Source organism: Sebastes fasciatus, chromosome 2 (genome assembly GCF_043250625.1).
Source record: "Sebastes fasciatus isolate fSebFas1 chromosome 2, fSebFas1.pri, whole genome shotgun sequence".
NCBI lineage: Eukaryota > Metazoa > Chordata > Actinopteri > Perciformes > Sebastidae > Sebastes > Sebastes fasciatus.
In genome coordinates this window covers 13,304,342-13,330,721 of record NC_133796.1, presented here as the reverse complement: position 1 = coordinate 13,330,721, position 26,380 = coordinate 13,304,342, and the positions used below count along the sequence as shown (strand labels likewise).

The 26,380-nt window shown below is 40.7% G+C and overlaps 1 protein-coding gene and 1 long non-coding RNA gene across 4 annotated transcripts in view; one reads left to right on the top strand and one right to left on the bottom strand.

The window, feature by feature from the left end:
- The window catches only part of LOC141752409 (uncharacterized), a 127,317-nt gene that overhangs the window by 82,546 nt on the left and 18,391 nt on the right, over positions 1-26,380 (bottom strand). The gene's annotated exons all lie outside the window — the stretch shown is intronic.
- On the top strand, positions 12,654-16,177 carry irx3a (iroquois homeobox 3a). The gene is made up of 2 exons (XM_074610312.1): positions 12,654-13,182; positions 13,809-16,177. Exons 1-2 carry the CDS (start codon positions 12,964-12,966, stop codon positions 14,889-14,891), a joined length of 1,302 nt encoding a protein of 433 aa, XP_074466413.1. The 5' UTR covers positions 12,654-12,963; the 3' UTR covers positions 14,892-16,177.

The window sequence follows — 26,380 nt, the reverse complement described above, 5'->3', positions numbered from 1 at the left end:
ACGGGGCCTGAATGCTTTGCCGGTCAGGAGGCTTAAAGGGACCTGGGGAATAGCATGCAGACACTTTTCCAATATATAATCATGTGTATATATACATGAATATATACTCTCTTGCCTGTGTTCCTAATCCACTGCTGCTCTGGGGCGCTCATTTCATTAGACGTGGGCAGGCAAGGCTGACAGGCTACGAGGCCTCTTTAATATATGCTCTAATGGCTACCCAATCCCACCAAATGATGCCGATGAGCGATGTGCATATTGTTTAAGTCTGCTAATGTGGCTGCTCGAGAAGTGTGTTGGAGAAGGCTGACGTATGCTGAACTCTGTGTCCTTTTGAGTCATGGATTATTAGAAGAAGAAAAAAAGCCAGGGAGTTCAACGTAACTCTCTTCACGATTTACGCCAACTTAACTGCGTGGGAGCATCGTTTGAAGAGTTTTGTGCTTTCTAAAAATCTGCAGACCATATGTATTGATTGGTATATAATCTGCCAGCGCCAGAAGGGCTTGAATCATCCTGGGTCTGGAGAGAGAATGTCGGGCCAGTGGTGCTCATTGGAAAAATCTGACAGATACACAAAGATTAGCAGATATCCACACACACACAGCGAGAGAGATGGGGTCTGGCGGGCCCTCAGAGGGCTGATAAGAGTAGGCTTGGGCGATGATGAGGCCCACTCATGGATGCATTGTTCTCCTAAAAGGGGCGGATCTCCCCTGCGTTGGTGGTTATGAAGCAGGAATTGAGGAGCAGGGAGAGGGTAATCATTATTGGTTGTGACAGCGGTGGCCTGACAGCTGGGTCCAGTCTTGCTCCAGTGCTTGTTGTACAACAGACAGGCTAACACACACACACACACACTCGAAAGCACACACATACACATGTCTGTGAGCACATGTGTGTTTGACTGTGCGTGTGCTTACACAAATACGAAAGCCAAACAAGACTAAAAGACATGTTTGTTCGGGATTGTTTCTCTTTGGGAGGATATAGTGTTCATTACACCTGGAAATATGAAACTGTTGGACTGAGAGAACGCCAGGCTGACAATTTAGCTGTTCTTAGAGTTTTCGAGCCAGAGGTGGGGCTAAAAATGTAGTCTATCCTGAGGGGGGCGGGGGATGCTAGAGGAAAACCCATGACATTAAAATCAAAAGGAATTATCCTATCAGGTACAGGAATGTGCTTAAATCATTTCATGGCAGTTAGATTAGATTATGTATCATTTTGTCCTAAGGTAAAGCTTATGGGGTTTCCAAAATGGAAATATATGGATTCATCCTCTTGGGGCTTTAAATATCAACATCAAATTTAGGCTACATCTGCACAAATTTGTTTTTGTTTTAAAACGGAAACGATCTCCGTTTTAGAAATAATATACATCCATACTAACACACCTGAAAACGCCTATCACATGACCATTGTGCGGTTGATTGCTTAGCTGCACATGCAGGCTACAGTAGCATTATAAAATGCAGAATTTAATTGCACAACAGCTGGTAGCATAGACAAGAATGTCAACAACGCCTGTAATTTGTTATCAATGTGGAATTAAACATTGGTAGTCAGGTAGTCGCTGAAATCATTTATTTTCTTTGGGAGAAGTGTCACGTGATAGGGGCGTAACGAATCAGGGAAGGACAAGTCATGACTGATGAGACCCCATTGAGAAGTGAACGTGGGTGTCTGCGTCATCGTTTTCAAAGGTCTTGGTCTCTGCCCGTCCAGACTAAAACGCAACCCCAGAGTTTTAAAACTAAAACTGGGTCAGCAGCGCTTTCAAACGCCTCAGTTTTAGAGGCTCGAAAAAGCTGCAGTAGTGTGGACGCAAGACGTAAATGTAGCGAAAGTTTTCAAACTAAAACATAATTAGAGTGGATGAAGCCTCAGTAAAAATGCAGCCTATAAATTTTTTTTAAAGAAATTTTGGGCTACATGCAGATCCTATGTGGACAGATGACAACATTTAGGTCACACGGACCAAAGTTGACCCTCGCGGATATGCGGACGCAGAAAGTATGAACGGGCCATTATGAGGTACATTGTTACACCTTGACCAAGCGGTGGCGCTAAACAAAAGGTCAGGGGGTCACCAACATCACCATGATCCATCCTCTGGGAACCATGAATGTTCATGTTAATGCTCAATCCATTGGATAGATACTGAGATATCCTTCTCTGGACGAGTGTTGGAAGAACCAGCAGATGAAGGAACAAAAAGTGCACCAATCCACAGACACCTGCACACACCCAAAAGAAGAAAAAAAAAAAACACATACTGGAAAAAAAATAGCTAGCGTATGCTCTTTTTCACTTGTCACCTGGTGCTTCCTAAAACTACAGACAATTACTGTTGGATGCAAATAAAAAGGAAGCAGCGCAGGCCAAACAGACAGCTTAAAAAAGCTGAGTTGGCCGATCTGCTGAGGTGTTACCCAGGCTTTGTTTCCATGTTTTTGATTAAACAGGTACAGCTTTGCCAACTATAGCTTTTGTTTACAGTGGTAACATGTATGCATCGTGCATGGTGAGAGCGGCACTTTGTCTTCACCATTAATGTCTATTTCCCACATAGGCTTATTAGTTGGTGCTTTAAGCATAATAGGCTAATAATAACAAAGTGTGTTTCAAGTGCCAAGACAACGCCTGTATGTGGGCGTGCACATACAAAAGACACGGACACATAATGTGCTCACAGGTATTCACTGTGTCACTCACTGCTTGGCACCATCTTCATTAATAAGTGCAGTGTTTGGTTGGGTAAATCCGTATCAAAGCTGCCCTGCTGAGGTTTAAGTGTTTGCTTGTAAACTCTCCTCTGACCTCAGTCCGTTGGCATGCTGAGCCACTCAATAGGGCTGATTATAAAAGCAAGGTCCGCAGCCTCCGACCTCCATAACATACCATCACAGGATCTGATGCCACTCATGAAAATGGAGTGCTAGATTGTGAAATACAAGGTGACAGAGATACCGGTGAGGAAAAAAAAATATTTTCTCATGATGCCATTGTTAAAGCTGCTCATCCGTCACAAGGTAATGTTTCCAGGAAGTACTTTCACATTTTTCCATCTTCCCCAATAGCTCTCTCTTTGCAATAATTGCTTAACTTCACCACAGAGACTTGCTGGGTTTTTTTCTGTATGGGAAGCGAAGTCTGTCATAACCTTGCAGTTCTCCCAAGGTGATTGAATCCTATTTGAATCCTAAAAAGAACAAAGCAGAACCGTTTGGTAAATAATTAATAAGGAAATGCTAATTATAAAACCAAGACAAATGAGTTGAAAGTTTACACTGGGGTAAAATCATGATGCAGATGGATATATATAGACCTAGAAATCAAATATGACTATTGACTTCCCATCTAAACAGTGCCTACGTTTACATGCACAAAATATTCATTTTTTTGCCATTTTTCCAAAAAGACAATATTCATACTAAGCTGTTTATATGACTGATGAAAATGAATATTCCACTAATATTCCCATTTACATGCAGCAGTGCATACTCTGATTAACGTAACCAGTGGCGGACTTGTTCAACGGTGCAAACACAGCCTCCTTCTTTCATTCCTTCAACCACCTTCTTGAAAAGGTTGATGTTGCGATATTTCAGCAAATCCAAAAACCTGTAGATATCCAAGTCTTTCATAATGTTTAAAAGTAGGTGTGTTTCTCCTTCCAACCAGAAATGTGGGCTTTTGTTGTGGACATACATCTCTATCCCAAACTTGCAAACTATCGGCTAGTTGGTTTGTGTACAACGCACAGAGCTGGCCATAACCGGGCAAGAGGCCGTGTGTCGCAAACTGCTGTAAAAATCTCAATTGAGGCGCAAATACGCTGTATATGTCCAAAGAATGCTCCTAAAAACTGAATAAAATCGGCATATCCCACAAGTCTTAATCGGAAAAAGATCCATTCAGTATAAGGCCTAATTCCGAATATCCGAACGAAATATGCTATTTACATGACCCATATCAAATTCTGAATATTGTCATATTCGGAATAATACTGGAATATTAGTGCACATGTAAACTTAGTCAGTGTTGTTGTTTCCTGTTGGTTGATATTTTTGTTGACACTCAAAATGAGCTGGCTTCTTGACAAACCATGCTGATGATGGCTTCTAGCTGAAACACGTTCGGTTGTGCCCACAATAAATAAGATGACCCTTTATCTGTTGGTGCCGGGGTTTCGTTTCTTTGATTCTTGACAAACCACATCATCAATATGGATTTTTACCGTGACTAAAACAGACTGATTCGAAATGGTATACGGCAATTATATAGTGACAAGTTATTTGACAATAAGGCTGCAACTAACGATTATTTTCATTGTCGATTAAACTGTCGATTATTTTCTTGATTAATCAAATATTTTTTTGGTCTATAAAATGTCAGAAAATTGTGAAAAATGTTGATCAATGTTTCACAAATCCCAAGATGACGTCCTCAAATGTCTTGTTTTGTCCACAACTCAAAGATATTCAGTTTACTGTCATAGAGGAGTAAAGAAACCGGAAAATATTCACATTTAAGAAGCTGGAATCAGAAAATGTTGACTCTTTTTTTCCAAAAAAAAATCATCAATTGATTAACAAAATAGTTGCCGATTAATTTGATAATTGATAACTAATTGATTAATCATTGCAGCTCTATTTGACAACACTGACACTGTAAATTTTAAGAGTGTAAAATGAACATGTGCAACCACACAGAAGACAGACATACTGTAGATAATTCCTATGCTTCAAAAGAATGGCCAAAACACTTCCTGCAACTCCTGTAATGTAATACTCTCTGAACACTTTACTATCATGGCTTACGTATGTGAGAGATGGCGTCAGTCCAATCTCAGCACTGTTGTTACAGTCAAGTCAACTTTTCCAGACTTGTAATGCAACCAAATAGTCACTTCAATGTCTTCTATGGCTATCCATCTTTGATTATGTGTGGTCTGTAGCATCATGGAAAGAGTCGGCAGCTGATGTCCCGATTTTGAATCCCTCCTTGGCTTCATCACCGTGCCACCTACTATCTACCCTGCACCCCCTGCAAAGTCCAGGCCAGCACACGGATGAGGAGGCTCCGCTCACCCGTGTTGGTACAGCTGCCTCTTCTCCGGCCTCAAACCAGCAGCAGCAACAGCTGGAAAGACTGAGGCTTTGTCTGGCTCAGTAGGCCAAAAGTGCTGGGAAACTGATATTTGTCTGGCCGCAGTGTTGAGCTATGGGGCCACGAAAGGGCATCATTGGCTACCACTGGATCAAGACACTCCATAATAGACAAACCATGTTATGCTTTCTTGAACGAAACAGATCATGGGTTGCGATAGGCCTTTTGTTGGATAGCCGTGGTAAATAGCTGGTGTTTCCTAGAGAGGATGTGCCACTTTGTGAATGGATGGATGGTGGTTTGGCTCCACGGACCGTTAAGTGCAAATCTGGGAAAGTATAGTAGAATAGTATGAATGCTCTGGGAAACTATATAACTGTACAGCTTATAGACTGTGTTCTGTGTGACCCATACTAGAAATGTAAACAGTAAAAGAATCAAGAAAAATGTTTGAGTGACCTGCTGAAATCAATGGACAATTAAAAAATAAATAAATAAAAGAATTTTCAAAAATATCTTCATTTTAATTTCTTCATCTAGAGGCAACATCATTCATCAATATCATCTGCTTACTATGATGTCAGGGGGACTATAATGGGACATTGGTGAGTTATTCCTTTCAAATAAATAGGCCAGCCAAATCATAGATTGGGTCAATTTAAAGGGATAGCTAAATTAAGAATTCCAATATGTTATTTCAATGGCCTAGTAAATTCAATGGCCTAGTAAATCAATATTTTGATTGAACTTATACTTATACATACTTTCTCTCAAAGCCAGAAAGCAGAGAAGTAAGTCTTAAACTTGTGATGTCATCGGGTATAAAGTCTGGAGCTGCTCCATAGACAATGAATGGGAGACATTGAATGTTTGTTTTCTTTTTTATACCCAAATGAGCTTTATTCTATTGTAGTGTTGTCAGTTGTGAAACAGAAAATGTTCCCATATATACTCAGATCATTCCCCTGGATGCTCTCAGTGTCATCTATAACATCTCTCCCCATTCATTGTCTATGGAGCAGTTCCAGACTTTATACCCGATGACATCACAAGTTTGAGTTTTATCACTCCAATTTCTGGATTTGGGAGAGAGTTGTTTATGTTTAATAATATTTTTTTAGACTATATTAGACCATAAGAATAACATATGAATTTTGGAAATTTTGAAAACTTCCCTTTAAATCAGATTTAGACAGAAAAAACAGTTTCTAGATTTCAAACTAAAATATTTCAGATTGAAAGTGACTTGACTGCAACCTGGCCACAACAGTGTACGCCTATAGGCAGGACATAGAGTATGACTGTGCAGGAGTGATATTATACAGTATTTGGGGATGCAAGCTAAACCTCATTATTATTGATTGTAAGGTCACAGTCTCACAATATAATGTAATTTGTGGTTTTGTTAAGAAAAGATTAGCTACTCCGAGGACACCCCAGCTATCACTGTCATTATCATCATTAACATCCTCACTACATCGTCATCACTGTGTGCAGGGAACTCTCTTTGGCCACCAGCTCGTAGTCTTTCTCTCTCCCCCCTCTCTCTCTCTCTCTCTCTCTCTCTCTCTCTGCCTTTCCCCTCTCCCTCCCTCTTCTTCCCTCTCCCCTGCTGTCACCTCTCACAGAGCCTGGCAGCATCAAGCCAGCTTGCATTTTAATTTGGCCCTGAAGTTACTTATTTCATTATCGATCATCCGTAATGCTGAATCAATGTTCATCTTGTTACGTGGGCCATACCCGTGTAATACAGTGATAGTGGGGCCCAGAGTTACTCATTCCCTTTACAAAGTGACTTTACCGTAAAATCAATGCCTTGTGTTACTGATACAGGGGGGAAACTGCAGCAGATGGAGTGAGGGTGAGTGGGCAGAGAGGAAACAAAAAAAAACAACTCACCTTCAATGCAGCATTGTTAAAGGCACTCACAAAGCATAGCAAATCTCTACAGCGGGAGTATTGTGTTATCATACAGTAGTTTAAGCCATGATTCCTTGCTAAGGTGCTATTAATAATATGAATGATAGTGATAACATATTCATATTCAGCTGATATCAGTTGGATTAGAGGTTTATGGATAATGTGTGCTGCAGACTGTCGCTGGGAAAATGTAGCCAATGCATTAATGACATTTTACATGTTTTGCACAGGCATGTGTTGGAAAAAAAAATAATAATTTAGTTTAGTTCCATCAAGATTAATGGAATAGCTGATTTTGTTAGCTAAATAATAACAGTTTAAAGTGACTTTATACTAGGAAGTATACTTTAGGAATCCCTCAGGGCAGTATGCATGATTTCTATGTCCATATGACAGCACTGGGAGTAAAACTATGCTGAGAAAGGAATAAGACTCTGTGCTATTATGGCCTGTCCAGTCAGTTTTGGTAACCAAACCACAATATAATACCAGAATGATTCTTTGTGTGGGTTTTGTCCCTCAATTTTTACCACTTCGCCCCCAGTCTCCCAGTGCAAAATGAACTAGTATCCCAGTAATATACTTTGTAGGGTATTTGAGTATAGGTGAAGTGTAAACTATATATAATATTCAACAAAGACATTAAAGGAACATTATAGTCGGAAATTGAAGGGTAATATAATGCTATAACTCTACTACTGAGTAAAATGGGCCCACAAAGTCTACATAACAATATAAGATTTTGTGATGGGGCAGATATTCATTCGTGGATACTATATAGACAAATATTAAAGGCCTATAAGCAACTAGCTATGGATGCAGTATTTTGAAGCACATATAGTCTATAATCTCAGTTGTTCATATAATTGTTAACACCCTGCATAGGTCTATAGAAACAGTATTTAGGTTAATACGCCTATATGCACATTGTATAAAACTAAGCTGCTTGGTTAAAGCTCTGTTCAAGGCCTAAATCTAAAATGGATCTCCCACTGAATCCATGTGCATAGCCTTGAATGACTGACTGTTTAAATTTAGTAGTAGCCTACAACCTGAAGTTAACAAGTTAATGTAAAACATTTGCGAGGCAACGCGTTAATTCACGCTTTGATCCGCTGTCATAACCCACTTTAATAAGTTGCAGTCCATTGACTATTAATTTGTTTCCAAATGGTGTGAGCAGGAGGAACGGTTCCAAAATGCTTTACTTTGCCACTAATGCAAATCAAAGTTAGCCTATCTATTTAATATGCATGATTGGTTGGTGTAATGTAATTAAAATCATACTATTTAAATTATCCTAACAGTAAAAAAAATTAAACTTTAAATGTATTTCAAAGTACACTTGCTTCTGCTGCTAAGAACAATTAATTTTAGAAACTAATTCATTTATTGGATTAAGCTTCACTGTTCTTTAAACACTGCGAGATTTATTGGACCTTTATTTCACCCTAATGGGACATGAGTTTGAAAGAGCTTATTTGGAGATTGAATGTGTTGCACAGTTAGTTTTTTAGGTTACCGCAGATTTAAGTTTGAACCCGCTGAGGAACATTTCTGATTAACAACAACAGTATGTATATTCCCAACAGCTTAGAATAATTGCTTGGTAATAAGATAGGATAATACCAATAGTCACTTTTATGAATCACACTGGGACTTTTTTCCTATATGTTTTGTCATTTAGTTTCATTATTCGGACAGATGTCAAATATATTGTAGCTTATATATTTGGCTTCAGCTGACTGGTAGTTTTTCTTGATCACATTGAAGAAGCTGTAAATCACTCCACTTCACTATATAATATTTACAGCAGCAGTTCCTGCTTGTGAAACTGAAGATGACAATTTCTGGTGAGTAACAAACTCTGCAAATACTACTGTACTGCATTTTGGCTCTGGTTCCCTTTCAAGAACTGCTTAGCAAAATGAGAGCTGGTTTGTCAAGCAAGTAGAGAAATCTCAAATCTCTCTCTCCTTCTTTCCCACACCCACGCACACACACACCCACGCACACACACACACACACACACACACACACACTTCAAACTACCAAAAGCATCCAACGGTCATTAATTGCATTTTCTTTTCAAATCCCCATTCGTCACTGTAATTAATTGATCAGCAAGGGCTCCCTTAAAATTGATTCCATGTGTGATAAGAGATGTTTTTTTTTCTTCTTCTGTCACCGGAGCGTTATATGGGAAAGATCTAAATGTGTAATTTGAAGTGCCTCTGTTTGAAGCCTTTGATCTCGCCTGTTTTTGCACAGCCTCGGTTCATCATTTGAGACGTGTCGCTGGTGCCCTGTGTATTGCATAAGGAACTACTGTTGAGCGATAGGCCGTGTATGTTTGCTTATGAGAATGTGAAATTGTGTCATCTGCATAATTACCGTCAAAGAGCTGCTCTCTACAAAACAGCCCTCAAGTCACTCTGTGTGTGTGTGTGTGTGTGTGTGTGATTGCCCTCTTTTTACAGCACCTACAAATTAAATTGGCTCCAGCGTGCTCCCCAGCATGCTTCCACAAGAATTAAGAAAAGTTAGGCTATATAAAGTAGGTATAAGAAATACAAAAATAATAATAATAAATAAAATAATAAAAATAATATTAATAATAATAATAATAGGTTACTAATATAATAATAATAATAATAGGTTATTAATATAAATATTAATAATATATTACTAATATAATAATCATAATAATAGGTTACTAATATAATAATAATCATAATAATAGGTTACTAATAATATGATTTGCAGCAAATAAAAAAATAAATAATTGTCTTTTGTTCTCTTGCTGTGTTGAATTTTGGCCTATTCTAGTGTGTGTGTGTGTGTGTGTGTGTGTGTGTGCGTGTGTATGTGTGTGTGTGTATACGGAAGTCAAGCAGAGGTTAGTTTACTGTTTACTGAGACTCTCTTTAGGAGAGAAAGAGAGCAAGAGAGAGAGAGAGAGAGGGGAGCGGCGTCTTAATGCTTTTATGGCTACGCCAGTTTCCCGGGTCGGTGTGAAAGTGTTAAGTTAGTGCGTGGTGCGTTTGATTGGAGGCAATAAATCAGACGCAGTGTTTGGCCGTGGGTGGAGTGGAGAGGAGAGGAGAGGAGAGGAGGAGGTGTCCGAGCGACGTGGTCCCGAGGATGAGACACGTGTCCATCCGGACTAGGAGCGCTGCTTAGCGGACACCAGCAGACAGACACCTCGCTGGACTTCCAGATTTATACTCTCACTTCTAACGCGTATCTCTCTCTCTCTCTGTCTCTCTCTCTCTCTCTCTCTCTCTCTCTTTCTCTACCGACCTCTCTCTCTCTCTCTACCTCTCTCTCTCATAAACTTCTCTTTCTAATAACTTATTTGTTGATTTCATTTATTATTACTCTCGTATTTTTGTACTATTATTGTTGTTTTTTTGTTTTTTTTGTTCTCTTTCTTTTTGTCATTATTAGTATTGTTATTTCTTTTCTTGGTTTTGAATGTTGAGGTTGTTTTCTCTATAGTGTACTTGATAAGGTTTGTCTGTAAGCTTATCTGACTTAAAAGTTGGTTTATAAACTGTTGTAATTACAAACAGTGGATTGTATATATATGAAAACAGCCTTGAAAAAAGGGAAAAAATAAAGTATAAAAAAAAAAAAAAAAAAATTCTCTTTCTTCTTTACACTTATTATGCTGCTGTGTATCTAAATGTCAACTAACATCCACTTATCTTTAACCACCCTTCACTTCACTGTCTGGACCCCCTCAGTTTGCAGGTCGATCTGATGTGTGTGTGTGTGTGTGTGTGTGTGTGTGTGTGTGTGTGTGTGTGTGTGTGTGTGTGTGTGTGTGTGTGTGTGTGTGCGTGTGTGTGTGTGTGTGTGTGTGTGTGTGCTATTGACTGCTATGTAGTGATTACCATTCCGGTCGGATGGCACCAGCAAGCCGCTGTAATTAATAACCCCATAATCCGGGTTGGTTGGGGTGGATGTCGGAGAAGAACACACACACAGATCCAGGACAGAGAGTTGTACAGAAACAAGGCGGATCCTTATGGGTAGCAACTCCATATAAGAAATTATAGCTGCTATTATCCCTCCCAGACAATGATAACTATCTGCTCCCAAAAAGAAGATTAAAGGTTTAAACAAGTTCTTGGAAACCTGGATCGCATTATGAAAAAACTGAGACTGATGAGATTTTCATCTCGCATGTCAATAATACATTATATTCAAATAATAAAGTGCGTGGAATAATAATAATTCAACCTCTGGAGTTTGTTTTGCAAACGATTAACAAAACAGATGCTGGTACAAAATCGGGTTGCAATGCGATTATCGTTGTCCCCTTATATACACACTTTTATGTATTGATTCGTGGAATTTCAATTCTGACTCCCTTGTTTTGTTTTTAATCCGTATTATTTACAAGAAACATCAGGTTGCATCTAAATTATCAAATGGATTTATTAAAGTGCAGTCTGTCCGGATGATCGTTTTGTTTTGTAGTGGATTAAGAAAGAGAATTTATTAAAAAAAAACACTAAAATATTTGTTGATTTAAGATTTTCTGTTTAAGATCTGTTTATTTACCCGGTATTACAATTATTATTATTTGTATTGTCATTATTTTTTATTATTGTTGTTATCCTTGTGGTTATTTTTAATAATAATAATGTTGATTTTTATTTATTAATGTTTCTACTCGTGCTTATTGAAGTCAGAGTGTTGTTTCCCAGAATATACATCCCAATCCACAAAAAATGTTTATTCCTAAGCATTGTTGATACTTTGCACTTAGTCTTCATTAATGCGCCTATCATCATCAGCTCTCTCTCTCTGATGTCAAGTGGCTACATGAGACCCGTTTGATGTCTCAAATTAAAGACTGAATTGACTCCGATTCGCCTGCCACCAAGAGCCCATAACACCTCAGAACCGGTGTAAGAAAACACAGCTTGCACCCAGTGATGTGGCGATAAATAAAAAAGGTGTGTATAGCCTGTGATCCGAGGTCATTACAAGGCATGACCACCGCCGGTAGTTAGAAAACCATTAATTATTAATTTATTTATTTTTGCTTGTGATTTTACCCCACACGTTTGGCACCGTCCATTTAGATTTATTTATTTTTTAATATTATAGAAGTATGTCAATTCAAAAAAGGTGTGCGTAAACTCTTGTGCGTAAAAATTGGAGTAAAAGTGGCTTTAATTGATCATAAAGGTAACCTTTGCTTTCCGATTTTACTTTTTTTTAAAACCTATATCCTCTTATAGGCAAGTTTCAAAGTTTCTTCTGCATTTGTGTATTAAAAAGGAAACCGCACAAAAAAAAAAAGTTAATCAGTCACTGACACCAAAAATGCTTACTGTTGTGCAAAATGGCCAAAAATTGTGAATTAACACAAAAAAATGTGGTATAGGACAGACGCGGACAAATATAACAAATGAAATAGATTGGCGAGCCATAAAATGAGATTTGAAACTCCCATTCAAATAAGAGCTGGCGACGTCAATGCACTTAGAGAGAGAGAGAGAAAGAGAGAGAGAGGGAGAGGGAGGTGGAGTGAGAGAAAGAGAGAGAGGCTGTTTGGTGTGCTTGGTGTATGAGAAGGGGTGAGATTTGAGAAATAGGAGGGGCTTCTAAACGACTAGAAATGTCAATCTGAGCAAGGGAGTCCCAATAATCTAAAGCAATCTGTAAGGACCTGACCTTAGTCCATCCAGATCAATAGGGAAGTGAGGCTGGAAAGAAGAAGAAGAAGAAGAAGAGGGAGAAATAACCGGATCGTTTCCACTGGAGGAAATATAGACTTCCCTTCTTGCTTTGCACCCTTTTGTTGCTCACATGCTCACACTGTAAAGAAGTGGATATCGAGGCAATTCCCCTTTGCTTTGTGTGGTTGCAGCAGCAGACTTTTTCCCCCTTCCTTTTTCCTATACCACCATGTCTTTCCCTCAGCTGGGATATCAGTACATCCGACCGATATACCCTCCGGAGCGCCAGGGGATCGCCAGCAATGCCCGGGCCGGAGCAGAGCTCAGTCCGTCCGGCGCGCTCTCCAACGTCCTCTCCACTATGTATGGATCTCCTTTCGCCGCAGCAGCGCAGGGCTATGGAGCGTTTCTGCCCTACTCAAACGATATATCCATTTTCAATCAATTGGTGAGTCACTCTCTCTTAACTCATCCATAACTTTCAGGTGAAAAAAAGAAAAAGAAATAAGCCTTTAAGGAGAGAGGTTTATTGGCACTTTTTTTAAGAGAAAACTTTTGGTGGAGGCTGTGTGTGTCGCTTAATCTTTTGTGAAATTTGGTTAAAAGTGGTTAAAAAGTAACACATTAACAAGCTTTTAAGCTTATTGTTAGCACATCATTTCCTGAAACTGATATCCCAAAGAGTTGATACAATTCTGTGATGTGGGAGGTTTACATGTAAAGTGGGGAATAAGTGCGTAAAAGTATAAAGTCTTCTCTGCAAGTGTTTGGCTTTAAATATAAATTAAAAAATAGCTGATTTTTTTCATTCATAAATTTGAGTTGTGACAAAAATACAATAATCCTTTTGTTTGTTTACACTTTAATAACAGGCCTAACCTTATTTTTATTACTGTAAATCTCGCATATCATATACTGTGAGGCATGATTCTATTTATCATGAAGATTCCAGATTCCAGATTCTATTTATCATGAAGAAGGATTCTAGAACTTTAAATCCAGATTCCAGATTCCAGATTTTAAATCCAATAAAAATCCCTTCTGACGCTTTTGATTCTTTGTGTCTTTCTGCAGGGTGCTCAGTATGAACTGAAAGACAGTCCCGGTGTCCAGCACCCAGGTTTCGCCCACCATCACCCTGCTTTTTACCCATATGGCCAATACCAGTTCGGTGACCCGTCCAGACCCAAAAACGCCACCAGGGAGAGCACCAGCACCCTGAAGGCCTGGCTCAGCGAGCACCGCAAGAACCCCTACCCGACCAAGGGCGAGAAGATCATGCTGGCCATCATCACCAAGATGACCCTCACCCAGGTGTCCACCTGGTTCGCCAACGCCAGGAGGAGGCTAAAGAAGGAGAACAAGATGACCTGGGCTCCTCGGAACCGCACCGACGAAGAGGGGAATGTGTACGAGGGTGAGGAGGAGGACGAGGAGAGGGACAAGAGGGAGGACGAGGAGGAGATCGACCTGGAGAACATCGACACGGAGAATATCGAGAACAAGGACGACTTGGACGACCAGGACGACCTGCATTCAGATATTAAACTAGACGGGAGGAGTGACTCGGAGATTTCAGACGGCTATGAGGATTTACAAGACCAGAGGTTTCTAAAAGTGGTGAGCAAAGAGGGCAAAGGAGAATCGGAGAGAGTTGGAGAGCACTTCCACACTCCTCATCATCATCATCTCCATCATTCTTTGGACACCAAACCGTCCCAAGTAAACCCGGTGTCCGTGAGCTCGCCTCCCTCAGAGAACAACCCTGCACCTGCACCACAAAAGCCAAAGATCTGGTCTTTGGCAGAGACAGCCACTGCGCCAGACAATCCGCGCAAATCGCCGCACATGAACGGCAGCAGCAGCGGCGGCGGTCACTCTGCAGGGACGGCAGCCGCACACCAGCAGACCCAATTAATCGCAGCTCCTCACAGACTCATCTCTTCTTCTTGTCCAGTTGGGAAAATCCAGAACTGGACGAACCGAGCCTTCTCGGCCCATCAGCTGGCTTTACTGAACTCCAATCACTATCTGGGACTGGCAAACCATCAGGCCACTGCTGTCACCGGCCTGGCTCTCTACAGCAGCAGCAGGCAACAGGACAACAAGAGTCATAGTTCAGAGACTTCAGTCACAGGTACATGTCCCCGACACTGAGACGCAGCATGTATATAAAATAACTACAAAAGACAAAACAAAAAAGACACTAGTCCATTGCCCGTCATTCATTTCTATTATTTTTAGACCTCTTTTTGCCTTCTTATGGATTTTTATTTCCCACCCTCCTCTCTCTCTCTAAAGGCCACACAGATGAACAGTGTTACAATGTTAAAGCTTACAGTGTGTGTGATGTATGCGAGTGTGTGTGTGTGTGTGTGTGTCTGCTTTGAAAAAAAATGTCCTCCTCAGAAAGCATTTAAGAAAAATGTTGAATTGGGTGAAAACTTGTTCTTAATTTTTCCCCCGTTCTTCTTTTTTTATTTGTATTGTTATGATATTGTATTCAATGGTTTACATAAATCCCCTCAAATAGTTTGCAACACTAAATTCTGCTTCTGAGACCCAGGATGGGCTCTGAAAATAAGCAGTTCAATATTAATAATGCTTTTTTTTTTTAATTTTCATGAAAACACTTTCAGAGAGATCTAGTGCCTTGGATGCAGAGATAAAAAAAAAGTTGTTAAAAACAGCTTTCCACCCAGTTCAAAGATAGCGAGGCTGTCAATTAATGACATTTGGGAATTTTCTTTTTTGATGCCATATCATTTTCTTTCTTTTTTTAAAAAACAAACCCTCATATTTACCCAAATTAGCTTTTATTCTAAGATTTGTTTTTTTTAATCCTTGTGTGTGTGTGAGCGCTTGTGTTATTTCGTCAAGGCCTATGTTACACTTACTTGTTTGGTCATGCAAATGAGCTCAATGCAAATTCACTACAGGCTCGTATTTGAAAGGCAATTGTCACTTTTATATCACTTTGTTTTTTTAGCTCTTCCTGAGGCTATTATTAGTAGGATTTATTTTATTATTTTTTTTAAGATCACTACATTTTTTTTCTGTTATACTACCCCTGTGTATTTCAGGCCTCAACTAGAAGCAGCGGTGGTTCTTTCGGCTCTCTCTCTCTCTCCTCTCCATAATCTCTCACACATCCTCTTTATTCTTTTTTTATTTTAATTTGAATATGGAATGTAAAATAAGAATAATACATCTCTGTATACTTACATTGTAAGCATGTCCTGTGTAAAACTGCTAATGTAATAATGTATGAACCTGTAGTCTGTGAGTTTTTTTTTCTTTTCTTTTTTGTAAGTTCTGTGAGGATTTGATGTTTCAAATGTTTTTTTGTATATAAAGTTAAGAATATGTACATACTTGTGAACCAAATTGTACAAGAAAAGTCTATATTTTGGCTAATAAATGAACTGCTGCAACTTTAATAAGGAATCGTTGCTTTTTGGGCCGAGGTATATTTTGACAGCTGCTTTTGATGGTGGCTGTTATTGTGCATTGCAGCTTGGATTGCTTTTGGGTTTTTTTTTCTTTTCTGTATGTGTGTTAGTGGACAGCCTGAGGCGCAGACTTCATCCTCCGTGGCAGTGATAAGTAAATATTCGAGAGGGATTTATCACACTTTTGTAGTGGAGGGACTTAAGGCTAATTAGCCAGTATTGCGGCATACATTTGGATATTAATGTTGTGGGATTATCCTTATATAGAGGCGTATAGCGGTCGTATTAAAATGAATAATTCTTTCATTAATTTCCCTCTGAAATTGTATGGTCTATAAAGAGACTTTAGGTAATGAATGGCTGTTATAGATGATAGTTGGTATTTTGGTGAGAGTGCTTAAGCTGATCCTAAAGATGGATTTTTGTCTTCGCAGTGCAACTCCTGCAGATATCTCATCATGCTCAATTTCTAATGCTTTTTGCTCTTCACTATACATCATACATTTTTCCCTCAACTAACTGCTGCTCTTTGGTGTAATTGTAATATATGGTCGCTGTACAACTAATAATAACATCATTTATTTTCTTTGCCCCCGTTGATGTGATCATTTGCATGTGTGAGCTCCTTATCAGAGGAAGTTTATGTAAACTTAGTGTTGGAGCTCCCTCTACAGTCACATGCGCTCGGCCATGTTCACACACACACACAACCTGCTCATCAGTCGTCATCTCGGTTGTTTTTTTGGTCCCATTCTTAATTTATTTATCAGTTGTGATACAAGATTCGATAGTACAATTTTTTCTCTTAGAAATATGTCACAATATCATTCTTTTTAAGGTGTTTTCAGGCCTTTAATGTTGTGATTTTATGATGTACAAACGCAGTGCATGTGTCCAAATGAATCAGTAGTTGTTTTTAATGCGCCAAAAAATAAGCATATATTTGTTTTTAAAAGGCATGTAAAAATATATTTAATGTTAATTTTGGCCTAAATGATCAAAAAATATTTTATCAAAAAACCAAAGAGGCGTTTTCAGTCTGTGTCACATGCAACAATTAGGCTTAAATATTGTGCAAATATTTACCAAAAAGGCGCAATAATAAAGCAAAACTGGTAAAATATAACAAGTAGATCAAGTTGAGCTATTTTTTACACTCGCCAATTGCTGAACAATCTTTCATGGCTGCCATGCTGCTTAACTTGAGGATTACAGGACTTCTCAGTTATCCTTGAAAGCGCATCCAGTCGTTTGATTTCTTTAAAAAAAAAAAAAAAAGAAATCAAGTATGAGATAAAAGATTTTAAAAAAATAAAGGTAAAAAGGGAAGAAAGAAAAAAAAATGCCGTCAATATTATAATTTTGCCGATTATAAAAACATCTCCAGTCTCAGATGAGACATGAAAGTCTTAGTAATGCAAATTATTATGTTTTATCAATTTTATTTAACAGCTGAAAAAAATATATAAATGTTTAAAACATTTAAAAAAAGACAAACTCGATTTCTTCATTTATCGTACTCTAAACGAATACCCATTTTCGTTTCTATTTTAATTATTTATTAATTTCAGATTTGTATTTCATTCCTTAGTTAACATTTTAAAAGGACTTTATGATTTGCATTTATATTTAAAAATAAAAACGCAAAAACAGAACCGTCGCATATTCCTCGACTATATAGACTCAGATGGTCAACGAGGACAATATCTTTTAAAGTCTGTCTTCCATTGAGGAAAGGAAGAGGCAGATGAAAAGCGCTGATTCGTTGGAGCCGTATCCTCTCTAGGTTTTAGGATGTGCTTTAAAACAAACCCCAAGTCAGCCGAGGGAAAGACTCCGGAGCCTTTTGGAGCTCCTCTCACCATGTTGCCTTCCTGTCTAATCAATTATCTTCCTTGAGAGCCCCATCTAACTGCGCGATGCATATTCATAAGTGGCATCAGCCAGCTGATTGATACAATAGTTTTTTTTTGTAGACATTCTTGCCCACTTCCTTTTGTTAAAGGAAGTGGCTTTTGAATGACCAGCATCACACTAACCCTGAAAATTCATTATTAAAAACAATACAAAGGAAAATTAGGTGCTCCTATGAAATGTTAACAATCAAGTCAGAATAAAAAAACAAACATTATAAACCCTTTATAAATTTAAAAGCACCAGTTTGAGATGACTTACCTTGCTATGTATTATAAATCTGTGTTATAAAGATTTATGTCAGCTTAAAAAAACTACTCGATAAATAAAAAAGGTGGGCTGTAAAGCTGCATGTGAGCACAGTGAACTTTATAAATAATGATGCTTATTTCCTCACTGTTCCTGCTCCTGAGGGGCCTAGAACAAGCCCCCTCTTGATCATGAGGATCCAATTGAAATGCTACTGAAGGGCCAGTGATCATGTCTAGAGGCTCAGGGCCTCTCCTCTGATCAGTGCATGAAATTAGGGATTAAAATGCCTCGGCAGAAACAAAGTAATCATGGCTGCTTATGTCGCCATACGTGTCCAACCTGCTCCCGGTTACAAAGAGCAAATGGAATGCATTAGCTAACATTTCGCTCTGAGCTACATGGGGACCATTTCCAGTGGGGCATGGTGTGTCACTCGTTTCCTCGCACGTTAAGTGGATGTTCTCCTGGCTAATGAGCAATAATCAACATTGACTCCTCTTCTTATTTCTGAGGTCCATGCTGCGTTAAATGCTCAGAGTCTGCGGGGCACACTGTAGCACTCGACCGCCTAAAAAAAGCACAGGGTAATCTACTCCACATGAGAAGTAAAGCAGTTAAAATGGAATTAAAAATATTAGGGAGTACTAGCTAGAGGCTTAACAACAGCTACAAAACAAACAGAATGTGACATCATGGATTTTTCCCATTCAGATATCCCACATTATAAAGCAATAGATCCTCAATTATACTCACTGTCTTGTAATTATTTACAAATGAAATGGATGGAAGAGTGTGGGAAAGCGTTTGACATAGTTGAAATTAGTTATACTTCATTTCAAATCACATTGCTTATGTTGTCCTGTTGCTCCCTTTTTGCCCTCAATACTCTGAGACATACAGCTAAAAAGCAATTTGCTGTTAAACAGCCATTCAGATGGGGGGAAAAATCTGAGAAAGATGGAATCATTAAAAGGAAATCTAATCTGTCTTTCCAAGTGTTCATTGATCTGGGAAGAAGGTGGACGGCGGTACCGGGCGGCTGAAAGGGTCTGGGCAATGGAGCCATCAGAGGTTCATGTGTGAATGGAGAGAAACCATGGAGTAAATAAACACTGGAGCAGCCCATTGGAGAAGGCCAGAGGTGCCCTGTGAAAGAGGAGGCCGCTGCAAATAAAGGGGGTCAGTCTTGTGTTTTCACCTCATCCTCCCCTTCTGTCATTGTAGCCCCACCACCAGTGCCACCTCCTCCTCCTCCTATACCCCAGGCTGGCCCGTCCTGCCACACCCCCTCCTGCCACCGAGACAGACAAATGTCACCTCCTTTGTGGACCTAGTCAGGCTTAGAAGCGGCCCACTGTCTTTGTGCGGTGGACTAATCCTTTTATGAGCCACTGTCGACCGCGCCCCCCACCCAGGGCTTCGCCCGGGCCAAGAGAGGGGCTGCCCTTTTGCAAGCGCTAGGCCTGTGTGTTAGCTGACCGCAGGAGCTGCTCTCTGGAACACATGTCCCACACTCCGCCACATACCTTCATACACAGGCTTACAGGGCCGCGGCACTCCACGGCAACTTGTTACAGTGCTCGCACTCTGGAGCCGAAAGAAGAGAAGGTGGAGAGCTCAGTTTTGCCCTCCGTCGAAGATATGTGACTTCTGTGTCTCCTGCATGTTTTACGGCACATTCATTATTGAGAATGTGAGTGAAAGTGCAGCAGCAACACGTTAAAGAATAGCCAGGGAGCAGGGAGAGAGGGGTTGTTGTTCTTCCCTGGGCCGAGCAAAGGACAAAAGGCCCAGAAGGAGTGACATTCTCTGGGGCCGAAGCGGGAGAGAGGGAGGGCACTGATTTCATGCCTTTTGTTGATGGAGGTTAGAGAGAGGAATTCTTTCACTGAATCCGAAAGGCAACAAGTGGGGAAGGGGGCGACAGGCCGACAGGCCAGAGGGAGAGGCGTTGGGGCTTTTGCCGTTCACCCAGCTGAAAGATTGTGCTTTTCTCAGCCCCCTTCAGATCCCTCAGACAGGCCAGAGTTACAGGGCAATTATGGAAATGCAGCTTTGAAGCCAAGCATAGCCGTCTTTCAGCTCTTCCTCAGGACAAAGCAAAGGCAATAAGGGCTTTTTATGCACCCTCCTCTATAAAACATGTTTCAGCCCCTGTATATGTTCCCAACTTTTCTTCTCTAACTCACACAATATTGTAGTGTTGATATTTGTGATTATGTTTTTTTTGTAAAAGAAAATAATAGGAACTTGATTTTTTTTAGGAACATTTTCACATGTTTCTGGTGCATTCCCTCATCTCTTTACAATGTCAATTTGCCTGTAAAGCATTTACCAAGGAGATGAGCAGCACAGGGGCTGGGTTTATAAAAAAAAAACGCCTGGCCTCATAGCTGCTTCCAACAGCTGCACGCTTTTACCAGCCTGATGTCCCCTCTCCGCACCCTCTCCGCGCACACGTCACTAACAGAGGCCCAGCAAACCATCAGCCCTGCGCTTTCTCAGCTTTGTACATTAGTCAGCGGTGTAGCACAGAATTTCACCACCTCGCGTGAACTAATAAGACACATTTTCTCCGGCTTTTGAGAGGATCGCAGGAGAGTGATGTCTCGACATCACCCGACACAGCGGAGGCCTTGTACGACAGTGCCTTTACACTCCGAGCATATCTGAGAAATGCCAATACTCTGGCTTTCGCTCATCACTGTTAATGAGAGGACATATTTTGGACGTTTCCAATATTTGTACAGACTTCATACATTATGAAGGCTCTTTTATTCGCAGTACCAGGCGGAGAGGACAAGGGTGAGGTAGGGTGGGGGTGGGGGGGTGTATTCATGACTCCTCAGGATTGGCTGACTGGTGGAGGGAACTTAATAAATTCTTCCTCCTTGGAACACTGTCAAACAAGTCCTTTCTTACATCTCCCATGAATACATTACCAGCGAGCTTGATTGATTAGAGACCCTCACAAGAGGGTGAACCGATGAACCGACTCCCCCGGTGTGATTAATAGACTTTATTAAGAGAGTCCTCTCCTTTTTAATAATGGTAATGTAAAGGAAGGCGTCGTGGGGGTGGGGGGGGGGTGCGCAGGAAGTCTAACGATGATCACTGGCGCTGTCCCTCTCTTTGATCCACATCCCCTTTTAGTTTGAGTTCATTTTCTCAACCTCCAACTGGCTATATCCATCACCTCCCTATCAGTGCCACACGCCGCAGATATGAGCTTCCTTTTATATACTGTTTTCACTTTTGTGCCTGCACACTGCCAATATGAAACTCTTTAAAAAGTCTCCCCTGGGTAATGGGCGAGGCGGGATTGATTTGGATTCCAACTCGCAGTTTACAGCTAAATGAAATTGGCTCGGTATCCATGAAACATTTTTAATAGACCTTAGATCAGAAACTAAGTGATGACTGTATAACTCGGCACCTGATGCCTGTATCGTGGTAGAGTAGTGGATTTGACAGTATGCTTTTTAAAGCATGTGTATCTCTACTTTTTTATGTTCAAAGGGAATGAAAAAAGAAAAGAAAGCACTTCTCAACCAATTCCTCTTATTTTTATCCATCTTACATAATCATTCTAAAGTCTAGGGGTACTATGACCCTTGACCTCCTTACGCTTGGTTGCTTGTAAAGTTATTGATTTAGGAATTGAGCAATACTCTGTTTTGTACTAATTTTAAGTTGTTGAGGATAAGACATTTAAATTAGGGCTGTCAAAGTTAACGCCATAATAACACGTTAAGGCAAATTAATTTTAACGCCACTAATTTCTTTAACGCATTAACTTGTGATTTTTAGGTTGTAGCGGGCTCAGTTTTATAGAGTAAAGATACTGGTTTCATATGAAACTAAAAAACCTAAGGAATCCAGCCATCCATGTCATACTAGCTTGTCCTGGAGGAGGCTAAATAACGCTCCAAACTTGTGCTAAATGGCATGGCCACTTTCAAAGGGGTCCCTTGACCTCTGACCTCGAGATATGTAAATGAAAATGGGTTCTATGGGTACCCACGAGTCTCCCCTTTACAGACATGCCCACTTTATGATAATCACATGCAGTTTGGGGCAAGTCAAAGTCAAGTCAGCACACTGACACACTGACAGCTGTTGTTGCCTGTTGTGCTTGAGTTTGCCATGTTATGATTTGAGCATATTTTTTATGCTAAATGCAGTACCTGTGAGGGTTTCTGGACAATAGTTGTAATTGCTTTGTGTTGTTAATTGATTTCTAATAATAAATATATACATACATTTGCAGAAAGCAAACATATTTACCCACTCCCATGTTGATAAGAGTATTAAATACTAGACAAATCTCCCTTTAAGTTACATTTTGAACAGATAAAAAATGTATGATTAATTTGTGATTAATCAACTATGGACAATCATGCGATTAATCACGATTAAATATTTTAATTGATTGACAGCCCTAATTTACATATAAATGTATACCAAATATCAAAGATATATATACATTCCTATGTGTGTATGTGTGTTTAAGTCGAAGCTTCCATGTGGTCGGTGTGTGTATCCAAACCGCTCGCTGGCTAATCATTGTTCTTGAGAGCTAGCGTGGTGTTGGGTAGGGGGGGTAAACCATGTACAGGAAATTGTTTAGCCACCCAGAGCTGAGCCTGCTTATCAGCACAACACAGGAACAACAGAGACTTTACCAGCACTGGACACAGCAGCTCCAACTTATCATCATGCCGTATTTTGCAACACACCACCACAAGTGATTTATTCAAACACGGATACCACAGATAGGGCTATTCACGTCCCGGCGCATTACTGCATGACCCAGACAGGTTCTGTTTGCTTTGCTGCTACAAACCAGACTCTCGCACACACACACACACACAACCGTATATGACATCACCAGACAAGCCAAGTGTTGCTCACTGCTGCTGCTGTAAACCTGAGAGGGAGGTCGATAACAGCAGGTGAGAGGGCTTCGCTGTGTAATGATGATGCCTACCAGTGTCTAAGTTGTAAAAACCCTGCTATTGATTCTCCTCAGTTCAGCCAATAGTCTCCGCAATCTTCCATGCCGGAAAGTCTGCAGTAATGTGTCTGCATAGAATCCAATATCCGCCACTATTAATGAATACTGACAAGCAGCTCAACCTCTGTATTTTTTATTTTTTATCTAACCAAGTTAGTCTCACTGAGAGCTCAGATCCTGTTTCCAAAGAAGACCTGGCCAAGACCGCAGCAGCACATTTAGTTGCAGTAATTTACAGAAGCGTTAATAAAAATAAACACATTTTATATTAAGAAAAAAAAATAGAGGTTGATTGAGAAACTGAACACAGACTAAAAAAGGCACAGTATTAAAACAGTAAATATATGTCTATAATAAGTGTTTACTACAGGCTTTATCATATTGGATTTACCAGTCTATCACCCAGGATGAGGCTGGGTGACATGCTTCCTCGTACTCCACGGGGAGTTTTAAAAGTATACATGTATATGTTAAAGCCAGAGAGGAAAAGAGGAGGCAGAGAATGTACTCCATTCTTCTCAACTTTTCTTTGTGCTTAGATAAACTTGTTGTCAGGCACATTGTCAGCCACTCCAGCGTGACACCTCGCAGCCAGATAATGGCATTGCCATGCAAATGAGAGATGGTGAGAGCTATACCACCAGTGTGTGTGTGTGTGTGTGTGTGTGTATGTGCATGTGTGTGCATTCATGCATGCGACTGTTTTGTTAGTGTTTATTAGAGAATGAAAGGGTGGGCGACAGAGTGATTCAGTGGCGGCATGAGGATAGATTGGTGCCTTGTCTATAATAAGGAAACTAAATGCATGCTGAAGGAGGATTGTTGAGCCAAATTCAGTTCTGTTCCAACTCTCTCATCTACTCCTGGGAAATCTCCCTCATCTAGTCAAGACAAGTTGCCTTAAGACATCACAGAGAGAAATTAAAGATGACAGGTTGTCACAACCAGAGTCGCCTAAATTGCCAAGTAGAATAAGTGTGCAATAATATGTCCTGCAAGAGTTTAGATTATAGAATCAAACAAGACAAGTTTACAAGACAACAGGACTTCACTACGGTGTAAAGGGACCGTGAAAGCATGCTGTGGACACCAAACAATATGTTGGTAATTTAAAATACACCATGCAATTACAGCAAAAAGAAGAAAGCCACTGACGTGTGTGGTCAGGGAGGAATAATTATTGGTATTTTAAGTTAATAATTAGCAATTACAAGCAATCATTGCACCATCCAGAGAAGACTCAATCTAGACAATATGAAGTAACACTGTCCCGTCTCTTGTCAGAGACAGGACGGGAAGTAGGAAGTTCCTTCTTGCGAGACACAGGGCACAAAAGTGCTTGAACAAGCCAAGCATTCAGTATGAATGCTCCCTGCCATCTCCAGCTGTGTAGGCCCTCTAGGTTTTGTCCCTTAGTGGCGACTGGGCACAATGAAGTGGCGCTCTCACAAACAGAGAGGGGTGGGCGCTGTGTCAGGAGGGCCAGTACAGCCCGCCCCCTCCTGTTGTCATGCTAAGACAGCAGCGCTCACTGGAACTGTACCCCTATTCACACGTCAACCTCAAATCCACGCCGACCCAGGGCAGCCACGTTCGGATTCCTCCTACTAGCATCCTCTGAAAGACAAAAACCCACGCGATTCTTGAAGAAATCAACATCTTTCGGATCTGTGAATACGCTCAGTTAGCTGATTACTTTTAAGGGCAGGGAGTGTGGACCCCGAGCTCCCGCGGGCCTCATCACCGAGAAGCACAGCCTTAATCTGTAAAAGACCATGAGAACAGGCATGTCTAATGTCATTTTACAGGTAGATAGAGCGGGAGATTGGGGAGTAATTGGAAGTAATAACAGATAGCTCTCTCATTCAATCCCACAGGACTTCTCTCCTCCTACACGCCCCTCACCCCCCCACCAAAATTCCCAGAAGACTCCTCGGTATATTTGCTGTCGTTGGAAAAGAAATATACTGCAGATGAACTGTGACCTGTGTTCCCCTTCCATGAAGGTCACCTGTCCACTTTACATACACAGATGAGGTCCTCTTCGCCGGAAATGATAAGACAAACAGCGGAGAAGAGGTAAGGTCAGCAAGTTAAACCAACAGCTAGAATGACAGTTAATTGGCCGGAGGGTAGTGTAACTGTCATCCATTTCCCCTGGGCTGACTTGGGAAGACTCCCCCCGGCTGCCTCCGCTCGCTCTCCAGAGACCTCCACTCCGCACAAGAACGCTCACTTATCAGCTGTCTCCCACAGGTTCAACCAGTGGACATTGGCGCGTGGGAAAACAGAAATGATTATATTGCCTCCGTTTTGATTATTACTTCATCATTATTGTTTGTATTGTGGTAATACACAATAAAGACTGTGACAAGTGAGGAGATGAAATGTCAAAGTGAATTACAGGCATATGCAGAAACTGGCCGCAAATCAGCTGGCAGAGCTAAAAGGTCTCTCTTGCTAATTGCTCATATCCTACCAGCAGTGAGAGAGGCGTCCAGCCGCTGTGCAAATAGGCTGGCTGACTGAGAGCAGACAGATAAGACTATGTGTATGGATGATTCGACCCATGCTCTAATGACTTGTTTAGTCCTGTGTGTCAGAAGCAGTGACACATAGAGGGTGGCACGGGGAGCTCTTGGGCCTTCTGCGCATCTGTGTGTGTGTGTGTGTGTGTGTGTGTGTGTGTGTGTGTGTGTGTGTGTGTGTGTGTGTGTGTGTGTGTGTGTGTGTGTGTGTGCAAAGACAAGGGCAGAAAAAGGAAAATAACTCCCGGCTCAGCACTTAGAATAAGTGTGTGTGGATGTGTGTGCGGGAGGAGACCACATGCATGTATAAGGAGGAGTGATGGTTTTAGCAGAATCTGTCTGCCTGATTTCGCAGGGCCAGGGTTTGGGGTGTGAAAGGCGAGAGAGAGAGAGAGAGTGTGTGTGCATGTGGGAGATAATAGGCCTTTCTCCACGCCACTCAGCGTTCCACTGGCACACAGCTGGCACACAGCTGGCCATCCA

What these genes read in the sequence shown, in the direction of transcription:
- irx3a (XM_074610312.1), top strand. Translation starts at nt 12,964, where the DNA reads ATGTCTTTCCCTCAGCTGGGATATCAGTACATCCGACCGATATACCCT. An exon ending in TATCCATTTTCAATCAATTG is followed by an intron (nt 13,183 to 13,808) that starts GTGAGTCACTCT and finishes GTCTTTCTGCAG; the next exon opens with GGTGCTCAGTATGAACTGAA.